This window comes from Aspergillus puulaauensis, chromosome 2 (assembly GCF_016861865.1).
Source record: "Aspergillus puulaauensis MK2 DNA, chromosome 2, nearly complete sequence".
Lineage (NCBI taxonomy): Eukaryota > Fungi > Ascomycota > Eurotiomycetes > Eurotiales > Aspergillaceae > Aspergillus > Aspergillus puulaauensis.
The window spans coordinates 5,059,988-5,073,981 of NC_054858.1; the positions used below are offsets into that span (position 1 = coordinate 5,059,988).

General features: G+C 53.9%; 10 protein-coding genes across 10 annotated transcripts; 5 read left to right on the top strand and 5 right to left on the bottom strand.

Annotated features, from left to right (window-relative positions):
* Positions 1-228: 228 nt before the first annotated feature.
* On the top strand, positions 229-1,146 carry tpcM (methyltransferase tpcM; the record flags this gene model as incomplete). The annotated part of the gene is made up of 1 exon (XM_041700856.1): positions 229-1,146. The coding sequence occupies one exon, from the start codon at positions 229-231 to the stop codon at positions 1,144-1,146; it is 918 nt and encodes a 305-aa protein (XP_041553799.1).
* A 281-nt stretch (positions 1,147-1,427) lies between these two features.
* APUU_22038S (uncharacterized protein) lies at positions 1,428-1,932 on the top strand (the record flags this gene model as incomplete). Its single annotated transcript, XM_041700857.1, has 2 exons — positions 1,428-1,634; positions 1,699-1,932. 2 exons carry the CDS (start codon positions 1,428-1,430, stop codon positions 1,930-1,932), a joined length of 441 nt encoding a protein of 146 aa, XP_041553800.1.
* Positions 1,933-2,130: 198 nt separating this feature from the next.
* tpcG (oxidoreductase tpcG) lies at positions 2,131-2,940 on the top strand (the record flags this gene model as incomplete). The annotated part of the gene is made up of 1 exon (XM_041700858.1): positions 2,131-2,940. The coding sequence occupies one exon, from the start codon at positions 2,131-2,133 to the stop codon at positions 2,938-2,940; it is 810 nt and encodes a 269-aa protein (XP_041553801.1).
* A 220-nt stretch (positions 2,941-3,160) lies between these two features.
* On the bottom strand, positions 3,161-3,958 carry APUU_22040A (uncharacterized protein; the record flags this gene model as incomplete). The annotated part of the gene is made up of 1 exon (XM_041700859.1): positions 3,161-3,958. One exon carries the CDS (start codon positions 3,956-3,958, stop codon positions 3,161-3,163), a length of 798 nt encoding a protein of 265 aa, XP_041553802.1.
* Positions 3,959-4,242: 284 nt separating this feature from the next.
* On the top strand, positions 4,243-4,848 carry APUU_22041S (uncharacterized protein; the record flags this gene model as incomplete). The annotated part of the gene is made up of 3 exons (XM_041700860.1): positions 4,243-4,279; positions 4,342-4,439; positions 4,492-4,848. The coding sequence occupies 3 exons, from the start codon at positions 4,243-4,245 to the stop codon at positions 4,846-4,848; spliced, it is 492 nt and encodes a 163-aa protein (XP_041553803.1).
* A 138-nt stretch (positions 4,849-4,986) lies between these two features.
* APUU_22042A (uncharacterized protein) lies at positions 4,987-6,687 on the bottom strand (the record flags this gene model as incomplete). Its single annotated transcript, XM_041700861.1, has 3 exons — positions 4,987-5,668; positions 5,718-6,092; positions 6,140-6,687. The coding sequence occupies 3 exons, from the start codon at positions 6,685-6,687 to the stop codon at positions 4,987-4,989; spliced, it is 1,605 nt and encodes a 534-aa protein (XP_041553804.1).
* A 432-nt stretch (positions 6,688-7,119) lies between these two features.
* Positions 7,120-7,692, bottom strand: APUU_22043A (DUF1993 domain-containing protein; the record flags this gene model as incomplete). The annotated part of the gene is made up of 1 exon (XM_041700862.1): positions 7,120-7,692. One exon carries the CDS (start codon positions 7,690-7,692, stop codon positions 7,120-7,122), a length of 573 nt encoding a protein of 190 aa, XP_041553805.1.
* Positions 7,693-8,137: 445 nt separating this feature from the next.
* On the bottom strand, positions 8,138-8,899 carry APUU_22044A (uncharacterized protein; the record flags this gene model as incomplete). Its single annotated transcript, XM_041700864.1, has 1 exon — positions 8,138-8,899. The coding sequence occupies one exon, from the start codon at positions 8,897-8,899 to the stop codon at positions 8,138-8,140; it is 762 nt and encodes a 253-aa protein (XP_041553806.1).
* Positions 8,900-9,495: 596 nt separating this feature from the next.
* On the bottom strand, positions 9,496-11,348 carry APUU_22045A (MDR family MFS transporter; the record flags this gene model as incomplete). The annotated part of the gene is made up of 4 exons (XM_041700865.1): positions 9,496-9,866; positions 9,921-10,294; positions 10,347-11,116; positions 11,172-11,348. 4 exons carry the CDS (start codon positions 11,346-11,348, stop codon positions 9,496-9,498), a joined length of 1,692 nt encoding a protein of 563 aa, XP_041553807.1.
* A 1,172-nt stretch (positions 11,349-12,520) lies between these two features.
* APUU_22046S (Zn(II)2Cys6 transcription factor) lies at positions 12,521-13,978 on the top strand (the record flags this gene model as incomplete). The annotated part of the gene is made up of 1 exon (XM_041700866.1): positions 12,521-13,978. One exon carries the CDS (start codon positions 12,521-12,523, stop codon positions 13,976-13,978), a length of 1,458 nt encoding a protein of 485 aa, XP_041553808.1.
* Between the last annotated feature and the right edge of the window lie 16 nt (positions 13,979-13,994).

Sequence of the window (13,994 nt, forward strand, 5' to 3'; positions counted from 1 at the left end):
CAGTGATTATGTTAGATTGTATGTAGGAAGTGAACCATTAACCGTAAGACTTTCTCTTCTTCATTTCTGGTAAATGCATGTTGATTTCGCAGGGCGTGAGGATACTCTGTTTGATTACACCGAAGCAATCCCCCGAACTACCGGTAGATAGTTGATGCTCGACAGTTCCTCAACCTTATAACTAATAATAAGTTCAGGCCTGACAGGTTGACAACATTCACATTCATCATGGACTACTCTAGCAAGATCTTCGCTCAGGACGATGGCTTTTGGGCCAACTACTCCCGAGGGCGTCCACAGGTCCCGGACGCCTTCTGGGACTGCATATTTGGTTACCACCAGAGCAAAGGAGGTGATTTTGGCACCATCCACGACGTAGGCGCCGGCAACGGGCCCTATGCACAGCGACTACGCTCTCGCTTCGCCAGCGTCATTGTATCGGACATTGTCGCCGAAAACATTAGCCTCGCCCGTCAGCGCCTCAAGGACCAGGACGGATTTACCTTTCGGACGGCACCGCTGGAAGATTCCACTGACATCCCGGCAGGCAGCGTGGACATGTTGTTTGCGACTAACGTGATGCATTTTGCAGAGCCACAACATGCTGCTATGACTACCCTTGCACGCCAGCTGCGGCCCGGTGGCACGTTTGTGGCAGCACTATTTGGTCCTGCGCGCTTTCGGGATGCAAAGCTCCAGAGTCTTTGGGAACGAGTCAGCCACCAGGGCGGCAGAGAGCTTCTCAAGGTGTCCGACGATCCAGACCAGATCGTCAAGGTCATGGCGCGGACGGAGGGCAGGTACAATTGCGCACCCCTGGATGAGCAGCTCTTCCGCGACAGAATACGCATTTACGTGAACATGGAGCATGGCGGCATTCAAGGCATGTTGCCACCGGAATTCGCACACAAAAACACTGAGCCCGACTACAGTGGGAACGATACCAAGAGGGGGGAGAAAATGGGGGGATGGACATTTGAGACCAATCTCGCAGGCGTCAAGGAGCACTTTGACTCGTTTCCGTTCATTTCCCGGTTTCCAGATGCTTTCACGGACCTGTACAAGGAGCTGGATGGGTTACTGGCCGATGGGAGGACCGCCGAGGGCTATTTCCCGGTCACCATAATCCTGGCGACGAGGAAATAGACAAAACACTCTCTCTTACGTGGACTGCGTAGATGACTGACTTAATAACCCGAAACGGTGCATACATATCCAATAAACCCTCAAGTAACCCTAATTATATATCCCGAGAGCGGCCAGCGCTTCTCATCATCCATCAACCTGTCGGTAATTTATGAGACAGTCTATATCATTTTTATAGTAATTTCTTACTTCGCTACGCAGATAGTGAAGAAGTTGTTTTTTTTTTAACTTAAAATACTGGCAGTGAAGAATCCCGCCTTGACTACTATTGTACCTCCAAGATGCCTGCTCCAGTCCAAATACAAAAGGAGACGATTGACAAGTTTTTAACGACATGGAAGAACGGTGCAGCACAAGAGACCGTCGCCCTCTGGGCCGATGACTTCGAGCAGCAGCTGCTCCCTTATTCCCTGCAGCAGCCACCCCGACCACGAGCCCACGCTGAGTTCTTCTACCCTAAGCTGGTGAACAACCTCGCAAACTGGAAAGTAGGTGGAATCCCATCGCAGTGTGCATGCATTCCTGTCAACATGGAGCTAAGATTATGGCCAGCTGGATATAAAACGCATCATTCATGAGACTTCGCAAGGCACGGCGGCAGTCTACGCGACGTCGTCTGCAGACACGCCCATCCCTGGAGAGTCGTGGACGAACGAATACGCAGTCTTCATATCCCTCACCAAAGACGGCTCCAAGGTCAATCGCCTGGAGGAAATGGTGGACTCTGCGTTTTACGAGCGCTTCTTTCCGATATTCCAGAAGTACCTGGTGGAACAGGCACCCTAGCAGCTGTAGATAGTTTGGTGGCGAGTTGTCAATTGATATTCTGCTATTCTCCCTAACCCTGCGTAATTGTCCCGACACCCCGAATATGGGCGGGATAAACATCCGTTCTTGAGTAGGAATCGTCCATATATCCCGGTGTCTGGCTTAAGACCAACCCGCACCATGCACCCTGTAAGCAGCAGCTAAACAGCAGCTACCATGGCCTCCAGCACGTACGCCGTCCTCGGCTCTACTGGAAATTGCGGCAGGGCGCTGATCCAGAACCTCCTCGACAAGCCCGACGTCCGGATCAACGCATACTGCCGCAACCGATCCAAGCTTCTTGGGCTCCTCCCCAACTTCAAGGCAGGAGGAAGGATCGAGATCTTTGAAGGAAGCATCCACGATGTCGAGCTTCTGACCTCATGCTTGCGCGGCTGCCGAGCTGTCTTTCTGGTTGTCTCGACCAACGACAACATCCCCGGCTGTCGCCTCGCACAAGACACAGCTGCCGCTGTTATCGCGTCGCTTCAGCATCTCAGGCAGCGCTCGGACGAAAGCGAGATAGCCGATAGACAACTGCCCAAGCTGATCCTCCTGTCGTCGGCTACAATCGATGACCATTTCTCTCGTCACGTCCCGTACCTGCTCAGAACGATCCTCCTCCGCTCGGCATCCCATGTCTACCACGACCTGATCGAAACCGAAAAGCTGCTTCGTGCCCAGGAAGACTGGCTGACGACGATTTTCATCAAGCCTGGTGCTCTGTCAGTGGACATTCAGCGAGGGCATGCCCTGAGCTTTACCGACGAGGAGAGCCCTTTATCCTACCTGGATCTGGCCGGTGGAATGATTGAAGCAGCAGACGACGAACACGGCAGCTACTATATGAGGAATATCAGTGTCGTGAACGCGAATGGAAAGGCCAAATTTCCCACAGGCACTCCGATGTGTATCTTCATGGGTCTGCTGCGGCACTTCTTTCCATTCTTACACCCTTACCTGCCTCTGAACACAGGTCCGGGTTGATTGTACGTGGGAGTGTAGATATTTTCAATCATAATGTGATCCATTTCTATAACAAAATCGTACACCCGAAATTGCATTCAGGTTGGAGTGGTGCGCAGCTAACCCAGTCAGGTCATTCTTATCTTGCAACAAAGAATACTGTATCAACTACGTGCGAAGAGAGCTTGTTTCCACGGATATAGCTATGAATTGTATTATCTAGTCTGAGTATTGATCCTGTTTAAGCTGCACCGCCATCCAGAGTGATGACCTTGCCATTCACCCACTCTCCTTCCTTGCTGGCCAGAAATCCCACGACATTGGCGATATCCTCGGGGAATCCATTGCGGTGCAATGGAGATGCGTGGGCCGCCATATTCTGACGCTCCTCAGCCGTGAACTTCTCTCCCCCGGGGATATAGTGGTGCGAGACGGCGTGGAACATGTCCGTCACAGTGCCCCCAGGCGCGACCCCGTTGACGGTAATCTTCTTGTCGCCGCAGTCCTTGGACAGGATGCGAACAAAGGAGTCGATAGCGCCTTTCGAAGCCGAGTAGAGCGAGTGCCGTGGAACGCTAAAGTCCTTGGACGTGTTGGAGGAGGTCAGGATGATACGCCCACCCTCCTCGAGCACACGGTATGCCTCGCGAGCCACGAAGAACTGCCCGCGCGTGTTGAGACTGAAGACGCGGTCGAATTCTTCTTCCGTTACTTCCTTCAAGTGTCCGAAACTGACGACTCCCGAGTTGCTCACGGCGATGTCAAGACGCCCGAAGTGTGCAATCGCGGCGTCAAATAGTTTGATTGTCTGCGATACATCCCGCACGTCGGCCTTGAGGGCGATGGCGTCTGAGCCATGGTTCTTGATTTCAGCGACAACATTTTCGGCGTGTTCAGCGGAGTTGGCGTAGTTGACGACAACTTTGGCGCCGAGGCGACCCAGATGGATGGCAATTGCAGCTCCAATGCCACGGCCCGACCCTGTAACGAGAGCGACCTTGTCGTCCAGACGGCCAGGAATGTAGGAGGTGTTTGTCATGATGACGGTGGAATTGGAAAGAGGAGTTAAGCTGAGATGGAGAGCGATTTGTCAAAACGCCAGCAAAAACAGTTGTCATATATCATATATCACCGAGTTCGCATAACGCACCGTCTCGGGATGACGCCTCGGGGTATTGATGGAAGAGCGCGACGCCGGAGTATTTCTCGCCCACGGTTTATGAACGAGGAAGAAGCTGGACCCGTCTTGAGAGTTTCCATCCACTTGCTAGTGCTCTCATTCTCAACCGTCCAGAACCGATACCTCACTTCCAATCCGCCATCATGGCCAAAGGCATTCGCAACGTGCCCACATATGAAGGTGCAATTTCTCTGCAAATAACTATATGATTAAATAATTTCTAACTGAGAAACAACCATTAGACACCACGGGCTGTCAATTCGCGCTTTTCGAATGGGCCGAGAGCTACGACAGCAAGGACTGGGCTCGTCTTGCCAAGTGCATCGCCCCAACACTCCATGTACGCAATTCCCCAAATATTTTCTGTAATGAGCCCAAGACTGACGTCGTAGATTGACTACCGGAGCGTCATGGGACAAGAGTGGGAGTCCATGCCGGCGGATGATTTTGTAGCGCTGGCGTCCAGCTCCAAGTTCCTGGGCAACGCGCGCATCAAGACACAGCACCTCATCGGAGCCTCGAAGTGGGAGCAGACCAGCAGCGATACGATTACGGGCTGGCACCAAATGCGCGTGGCTCATCAAAAGTACAGCGACGATGCGCTGACCGAGGTTCTGCACAAGGGCCATGCCCACGGTAAAGCCACGACCAAGTTCCAGAGGGTGGATGGCGAGTGGAAGTTTGCCGGGCTTGAGCCGGGGATTAGATGGCATGAGCATGATCTGGACAAGATCTTTGCTGATGAGTAGTTATTGTGTATCCGAATCTATCAATAGAGGAGCAAGAGCTGCAGCACGGCTTGGTAGTTAAGATCTCTTCCAGGTACACGAAGCAATCAGATATTACACTACTCATGGACTGTATTCCACCAGTGTCCCAATCATTCGCTATGTAAGAATCTCCTTGAGCTTAAGCTCAGCCTTCAGCTTCCCCTCGAGCAGAGCGCCTTCAAAGTTCTCTCGCCGTGGGACGAATTTGACTCCATACGCCTTCGGCCTGAGCACCACCGAGGACGTGAACCCAGTGAGGATATCGGTATGAAGCGGCTCGGTTGGCACGACATCAAACGCCCACAGAATCTGCGCAAAACCCAGGCGCATGTTCTGGAAGAAGAAGTCCTTTCCAGGGCACTCCCTGCGTCCGGCGCCGAAGGTGTAGAGCGTTTTCCTCCCCACCTGCGAAATGCCCTTTTTGGCCCCAAATTCGTCTTCGATGAACCGCTCTGGCTTGTAGAGTTCGGGCTCGTCGTAGAACTCCGGATCCTGCTGGATCGTCCATTGGTTTAGCACCACTGTCGAGCCCTTGGGGATGTGATATCCCAGCACGATTTCATCCGCGATGGTCTCGCGTGGCAGCCCAAGGGGCGACACTGGGCGCCACCGCAGCGCTTCAGTCACGCAGGCGTTGAGGTAGGGGAGCTCGTTCAGATCGATAGACTCGGGGACGGCCGTGTCGCTCTTGAAAACGCTGTCAATTTCGGCTTGGGCTCGACGCTGCGCCTCTGGATGGGCGGCCAGTGCAAGGAGGATAATCTGAAAGGTCACCACTGAGGAGTCCACAGCCGCGTCCCTGTCTTTTTATCAGTTCAATTCAATTCAATTCAAAGAAGGGTACGTACAGCATTCCGCCCATCAGGAGTTTGATCTCTTGTTCGGTGAATCGACCCTCGGGCGCAGCGGATGGATCGACGGACTGTTCGAGGAGCCTTGGGATGACCGACTGGAACGAGCCATGACGAGCCTTTTTCGCCTGGCTCATCATGGCCCCGTACGCATAAAGCAGAGCTTTGCGCGTCTTGACTGCCTTGCCTTTCCACGAGGCAAAGATAGACGGCACCCACCGGAGGATAGGGAAAATGTCCACCGGTGGAGCGCTCGCGGGATCAACCAGTTCCTCCATCAGCCCTTGGGAGTAGTGATAGTCGTGGATCCAGTGCTCGCCAAAGTCTTCGACTGGAGCTCCGCTCAGCATGGCAACGGGTGTCGACACGCCCCTGCAGATTTATTCATGTCAGCATACCGAGTTGCAGGGGAGTCAAACGTTGTTGTTGTATACCATTGCATGATATGCTCCATCCAGTCGTCACTCGACTTGAACAGATTATAGATCAGGCGTGTGCCCGCAGCTTGCTGCATGGGAGCCAGCTTGAACAATCCCTGGCCGACAAGGAACTGCTTGGTGATGGTACGCAGCCGCCGGCTGTAGTCGTTTCGCATGAAGAGACTGTACGTGTTCCGAGCGTCCGGCAAGATGTGCTCCTGCGCAATATACCGCGGCGGCCGCGCAGAGAAGTGCTGGCCGCGCTTGACGATGTGCTCGTAGATGAGGTTGGCGTCGTTCAGGATGACCATATTATTAGGCCCGAGCTTGAGCCCAACAATTGGACCGTACTCCTTTGCCCATGCATCGTACTTGAGGAATGGCAAAGCGAGTGGAATCTGATGGATATTACCCAGTCCCAGCAGCGGCCGGGGGCCGGGGGGGTAGTTCGACGGCCGCCGGGTTGATAATAGCCATAGCACTGCATTGTATAAAGCAATGCAGCCAGCAACGGCCAGAGAAAGAAGTACTGGAGTGCTCAATACCATGTTGTCTTTAGAATAGGGTTAGGCTGACTGCAAAATAACAACTTCGAGGAATCCAGGGTCTTCGAGCCGTGAGGTACGTCAAGCATGCATGCCTGATGACTTTATTACCAGGTCTACGGGATAAGCACCACCAAGGCCGTTATCGCCACGGAGGATACACGGGTACCCGCCAAAAGACACCGTACGAAGGCCGGTATTGCTAATCATTCTAGATAATTAGGCGATATTCACCCGATGACTGAGCGGAGTGCCGCTGCATTGCAGGGTATGCTCCGAGTTACAGATGAGATGCTATTAGTTAATTATACCGCTCGGAGAGATTCAACCATTGAGCCCCGCCCTGATTAGGGCAAAAGATATTCTATTTCTATCCGACTCCCGACTCCCTAAGCTGGCCCAGTATATGTTGGAGCTCTCTCTGACTCAAACAGCCTAGGCTCCGGGATGATTCTTCAAGACGTAATCGGGCAGGAAGGGTATCAGAACGTCTTTTTTGCCGATCTCGATCCCATTGGAGCGGAGAATCGCGTAGGCGATGAAGACATGGAACAGTGTTTCAGGCACTCCAGTCGCCATCGTGAACTCTGCAGCGGGGACTTGCTGAAAGGCATCGGCTCCAAGCTCTTCAGGCCCTACCTGCATGGGCAGTGTTATTTCGTCGGCCCTTCTCTCGACCTCTTCAGGCCCAAACTGTGCCAGTATCCCCAGAGTCATTTCCACGCGCGCAATCAATTCCGGCCACGATGTCTCCCGTTCGCCCCAGCTGGACCCAGTCTCGTTCCACGGGACGAGCTGCTTGCCGGTCAGGGCCTCTGCCAGACGGACAGGGTGCTTTGTAGTGAGTCGCACTTGCACGAGGAGTGGGAACATATCGGGGTAGAGTCGGGCTTCCAAGAAGCTGGCCACATCCGGGTGTTTCTCGGCCACCTGGAGGATACGAAGTAGAACCCGGAGAGCTTTGGTATAGCAGCCAATGCTAGCATCATAGAACGGAACGGGTGCCATTGCGGACGAGGTGAATGGCTAATGCAGCTCAGAGAGTATAGTGATAATTGAAGCAAGCGTGCTTTCTAAGGGCGAGCCGGCCTCGGTTGTCAACCCCGAGTCCGGATCTACTTGTACCTCGCCCTGGACCAACTTTGACCCGGCTACCTCGGGCTATTGACTAATGATGAGCTTATAAATCAGGGGTCATTGTCAGATTATAGCTCTGTGGATCTGTGGCGGCTGCAGGGTTCGCACGATCTGAGTAAATCTCCCGAACGGCCGTGCTCTACGTGAGAATCCTGCGAGATGCAATGCGGCTACACACTACACGCTTCCTAACATGTTACAAGATCGGTGCTCAATATAGTGAAGAATCCGAGGGGAATAAGGGCAAAAGTCCAGTAGTTTATATGAGTTTATATCCGCTACAACTAAACAAGCCCTAATTAACCACAATCTTCCGTCAATGGAGAAGGATTCCTCCACTTGAATGCAGGCTAGTGCCCGTGATATTGGAATCCCTGAGCAAGTAAACGAACGCCTCAGCCACCTCCTCTGGCGCCCCTACCTTGCCGAGAAGGGCCGTCGAAGCAAAGAACTCCTTCGTTGCCCTCCGCGCCTCCGGTGTCGGACCCCAAATCTCTGTCTCCGTTGCACCGGGATGTACGACATTGACACGCAGCGGCGCCAGGTCGAGTGCCAGCGCGCGAGTCAGCCCGTCTAGGCCGGCTGCATAGGCAGCAGCAGCGGGCCAGCCCTTGATGGGCTTCTCGCCGAGCCTGCCACCACAGAAAACGAGACTCGAGGTGTAGTTCGGCTTAAGGAAGCGCGGGGCAAGTTTGGCGAGCAGTGTAGGCACGACAATCGTCAACTGAGCCTGGCCGAGAAGATACTCGCGGTCGACTCTTGTCACGGGCAGGATTCCAGCCTGGCCCGCCGTTACGACGATGTGGTCGAGCCGGGAGTCGACCGTGGTCTCGGTGAGGAGTCTCTCCAGGCCCTGCTCGACGTCTGGCTCGGAGAGGTCGATGGTAAACCCCCGGATGTGCGTGTCGCGGATTGAGGCCTGCGTTTTTATTTTTTCGACGGCGTTGGCCACCCTTTTCGAGTTGGAGGAAGCGATGGACACACGGGCGCCTTGCTCAGCAGCTAATCTGGCGACGGCAGCACCGATTCCAGATGAGCCGCCGATGACGAGGAGAGACTGGCCAGAAATGGGAGGCATTGTGCGATATGAACAGATTGGGGTTGCGTAAGTTGAGAATATGTTGAGGTGTGGTGTCAAATGGTACGCGCATGGATATATATATCAATACCAACACCAACGCCAACAACATTAGATCGTTCTGGCACCCACGAGGGCCGTTGCTCGGAGCTATCAATTCCGATCGGGACCAAATGCTTCCATTTCTTACCAATCAACCCGAGTCAGAGAGTCCGAGCGCTGTTGGACGCTGATGGATTCATGACTTCATCGCGCGGTATCCATCCATCCGATAACCCACCACTTCTTGTCCAAAGTGCTTGCTCGCCAGCCATGCTAATTGATGTGTCTAACGTGTATGATTCCCTTTCTCAACGGGATCTAAGTACGATACGAATTGCATTGATGGTTGGTATAGCAATGGTATAGTAATATAATCAATAATTAAATGTATTATTTTAATGACCAGCTAAGTAATGCATTGCAAGCAAGCTCACCCCTACAATATGTTTTGAAAAGAAATGGAAAGTAAAGCTAATTTCCATGAGTATCCCCCTTCTATCTCAATTTGTATCACCTCCGACGCAACTTTGCAATTTTGGTTCAGCGGAAGAATTCTAAGCAGCAACCTCATCCTCCTTCTTCTCGGCCGGTCCATCATTCTTTCCCTCCTCATCCTCCTGTCCATTCGAAGGGCCCGCAGACATGTCAGGGAGCTTCTTGAAGGGAATTGCGAGCGACAAGACAACAGTGAATGCTGCACCCGCAAGCGAGAACGCGAAGACGTCCTTAATACCCGCAAGATAAGCGGATAAAACGGCTTCAAGCTCGGCACCCTGGAAGACGTGGGAAACTTCCGATGCACCCGTGGTCAAGACCTGGATGGGGTCCATGTCGGGCGCGATGCTGGCGAGCTCTTTGAGCATGTAGTTGGCAAAGATGGACTGTGCTGCGGTGACAAAGTAGGCACCGCTGATCGAGTTACACACTGGCCACAGTTAGAACCTAGGCTTTCCCGTATCAGAGAGAAATGATAACTTACTGAGCATAACACCAGTGGTTGGTGCGATGTGCTCCGGCTTTGAAAAGCTTTGTAGGGCAGTCATTGGCACTTGGTTACCAAGGCCGATGCCGATACCGAAAATGACCTGGGGGCCAATGTAACGGGCCTTGGAGGAGTCGATATCGAGGGTATACAGGAGGGCGGCTCCTACGGTGGCGAGAACGCCGCTGGCAAATTCGTAGGGCTGGAGGAGGCGTGTTTTTCCAATGAGGAACCCACTCAGCATCGAGCCAGCAGCGAAGAAGGCCATGAAGGGAAGACTGTTGACTCCACTCGCGATGGCGGACTGGCCGTGGATGGACTGGAAGTATATAGGAAGGTAGAAAAGCACCTGGAAATTGGCGAGATTCGCACTATACACATTAGCAAACGACTGTGGGAGAGGCCGGGGATATTTCTACTGACATCCAGCCATACAGTGCATTGGTCCAGACAAGACGCGGCTTCAGCAGGGCCAGAGGCACCATGGCGTAGTCGCCCTGAAGCCACTCGACGACGAAGAAGGCAATGGTCAGGGCCACCCACATCACCAACGTGGCAATAGCAGAGCCGTCACTCCATGGTTTTGTCTGGCCACCCCATTGCAGGGCCACGGTCAAGCAAACAAGCGATGTGAGGAGCAAGGCAAAGCCTGGGAGGTCGAGCTGGCGCAAGATTTCGACCCATGTGGCCGGGGCGGGCTTGATGTGCTTTGGCACCTTGAAGAAGAGCACGACCAGCGCAATAACCGGACCGCCGACGGGCAGGTTGATCCAGAAGCACCATCGCCAGGTCACCTCGCTGGTGAAGGCGCCACCGAGCAGAGGGCCGATGATGGTGGAGAACATGAAGACAGACATCCACATGCCAATCAACATGGGTCGCTTCTTGGGTTCTGCAACATAGCTGATCATAAGCACGGAGCCACCCAGCGTGCCAGAGCATCCCCAGCCCTGCAGAGCGCGGCCGACAATCAGCGCAGCGCTGTTGGGAGCGGCAGCGGCCACGATGCTGCCGACCAGGAAGATGACGACCGAGACGAGATATACGAGCTGGGCGGAAAAATACTTGTAAAGCTTCCCCCACATGGGCGCAGAGCTCCCCACGAGGAGGAAACAGGCGCCACCATACCAACCGACGTCGTCCAGGCGGTGGAAGTCGTCCGTGATTCCGGGGATTGCGGTCGCGACGATGCCCTACTCACATTTCGTTATTCCGCTGCCATTTAAACTGAGGGAAGAGGGGACCCACGATATCCAAGGCGGCCAGAAGGGTGCTCAGAAAGATTGTGCCCATGATGGCGGCCAGGCGAAAGCCCGTGGCGTACTCGGGCTCAGGCGCCGGGGGTTCATCCTGCTTCTCTTGAACAGCGATGTCCGGCGTGGAGTAGCCGCCATCGGTGGTGCCGCTGTCTTCGTCCTTGGTCATTGTTAGTGGTAGTCAATTTTTGAAGGCGAAGAGACGAGTGTTGCTGACTTCTGCAGCAGCCCTGGCCCAATGTTGTGATACTGTTTTATTATACTCTTGGTGTTTCGGGCTATTTAGTCAGAGCGCTCGCTTTGATTGGTCATTGCAGCGGCATCTAACCGCATGTGGCCAAGAGCTCTGACAAATCACAAATCACACATTGCTGACCAACCGACCCGACCCGTCAAGATCGTCGATCGTCCGGGGCGATTAGTCATCTTCAGTTCTCCACCAGGGCAGTGGCCAATAGCAGGCCTCCTTGTTGTCAGGCAAGGAGTGAATCCTTTGTTCTGACAGGTGGACCTCGAGGGTTCTTTATCTGCTCTTTATTTGCCTGTGGCCTGAGCAAATACTCGGCCCCATTGCGCCATCTCGCTGGGAGGTCGATGCTGCGGCTTCAACAAAGATCCTGGATACCCTGGGAATACTCTGCAATTATCAGGAGATACCCTGGAAATACCGCTCTGAAAAGATATATGCGTCTCATGGCCCCCTCCAAGTGGCACCATCTCGGCCTCCAACATCCAATAATGGATCACTCCCACATGTTCCTTCATCGTCCTCCCAATAAGATACGGAATGGAACGCCTGCCCGTGAAGAACTCGATCCTGAGCTGCATTCGCGTCCGCTTCGCGCAAAGGAACACGAACCTGGGCGCCACTCTTTCAGAAGGGGGGGCCAAAACAGATCCATGGCTTCTCGATCCAGATAACTGTGGTAGTACTTTGCACGAAACGTTGCGTCTGGAGTCTCCGTCTGCCAGCCATTGGATGACATGAATGGTTCCGGATACGAGTGCGCCGTCCGTCCCCTGCACTCCCTTGGGCTCTAACTTGAACTGGTGAAGAAATCGACGGATTCCGTCCACTCTCAAGTAGCTGAAATTGTTCACGAGGGAGGCAACGATGATACGAGGCGATCTGCCTAGTCAACACAGACATTAATTCCTTTGGCTCCCGCCTTTCCTTGTTGGTTGTGTGCTGACAAGCCACCATTTATCAGTTGCTTTGGCCGCCGCGTCCTTTCTCTCTGTTACATGTTTGTGCGACCGACGATCCCCTTCGAGCGTCGAAGCAAAAATTAAAATAAATCATCCATCAAGAGGACTCCTTCCACTTGTCCCCAAGTAAACATGACCACCCTGGAAACTGCCAGCGACACCGCGTCTCCTCCGCGTGCGCCCGTCGTCCGCCGCAGCGCGCTGGGCTGCACCAAGGTACGCGACAGCTGCCAGTCCTGTGCCACTTCCAAGATCAAATGTCCGAAAGAAAAGCCCTCCTGCTCCAAATGCCAGGCCAGAGGCATCGAATGCCAGTACTTCTTTGCGAGGCGCCCGGGTCGTCGACGCGAGAACAGCACCGGGCACCCGACCAGCTGCACCAGCACCACCACCACCACCAACTCATCTTCATCATCCTCCAGAAGTAGCAACTCGTCATCATCCTCCTCCACATCACCCCCGTCCTCCTCCTCCTCCTTGTCATCGAATCCAGAGCCCACTTCAGACAAAGATCCCCCCCGTCCTCGATCTGGTGACGGCGCGGCTACGAGTGGCACAGAACCCTCCATCCTCCCCCCGGCCAACAAAAACAGCGTACTCGACATCGCTTCAACCGATAATGTTCTCGGACCCTATTCATCAGACCTCTTTTCCGTACTGGAGGACCCGAGTGTCTTTGCGCCATTGCCTGATTTTGACTCCAATATGACCGACGTGGACTTTAGCACGATGGACTACTTTGAACACCCCGTCATGGACGGCGATAACTTCACGCGGGCACTGAGCGATATTGGATCGCTTCTCATACCAGAGACAATCAGCTTTGACCTGGGCGCGTTGGAGAGCGACCCTCTGAGTGCATCTGCCGTACCTTCGCTTTCCTCCAGTGTTCCCACCCCGTCAACCGCGCACTCTGTAACTATGATGCGCGGTCCTTCAGCCAGCATCTCCTGTCGCTGTGTATCCCAGGCCCTCGATCTGTTAAAGGCGCTCTCGGCCAAGTCAGCCCCCGTCTCCCCGTTTTCTGGCCCGGGCGCAGCAAGCATGACGACGATGAGCTCGGTGCAGGCTCTAATGGGAGAGAACCAACAATACATTGATACCGTAAGCAATATGCTTTCGTGCTCCTCATGCACCGAGGACACGTTTCTGCTTGCCATTGTGTCTATGATCGTGCTCAAGATCCTCGAGCGATACGCCTCTGCTGCGCGAGCCCAGGTCGGCGGGGGCGAGTCTGATACGGGACAGAGGCCCGCTACCAGCATGATACCAAATGGCAAGGACCAGATGAGGCCGCTGGGTCGTATATACAGTACCGGTGATCGCGGCCCTGCTAGGTCCGTTCTGAGCGAACTGCACCGAGTGCAGAAGTTAGTGAACCTGCTGTCTCCCAAGCTCAAAAAGAGCCAGGAAGCCGATACTCGAGCCTTCGCGCACGTAGCTTGGGGCCGTCACACGGTATCAAATGAAAACGACAAAGCCATTTCCACCCTGCTTTCTCCTGATACGCTGGCTCAGATGGAGGGCGACATGAGGAAGAGCCTCAGTTCGTTGTCGGCGAATATCATCAACAGATTGAGACAAGATTAAATATATGATTAGACTT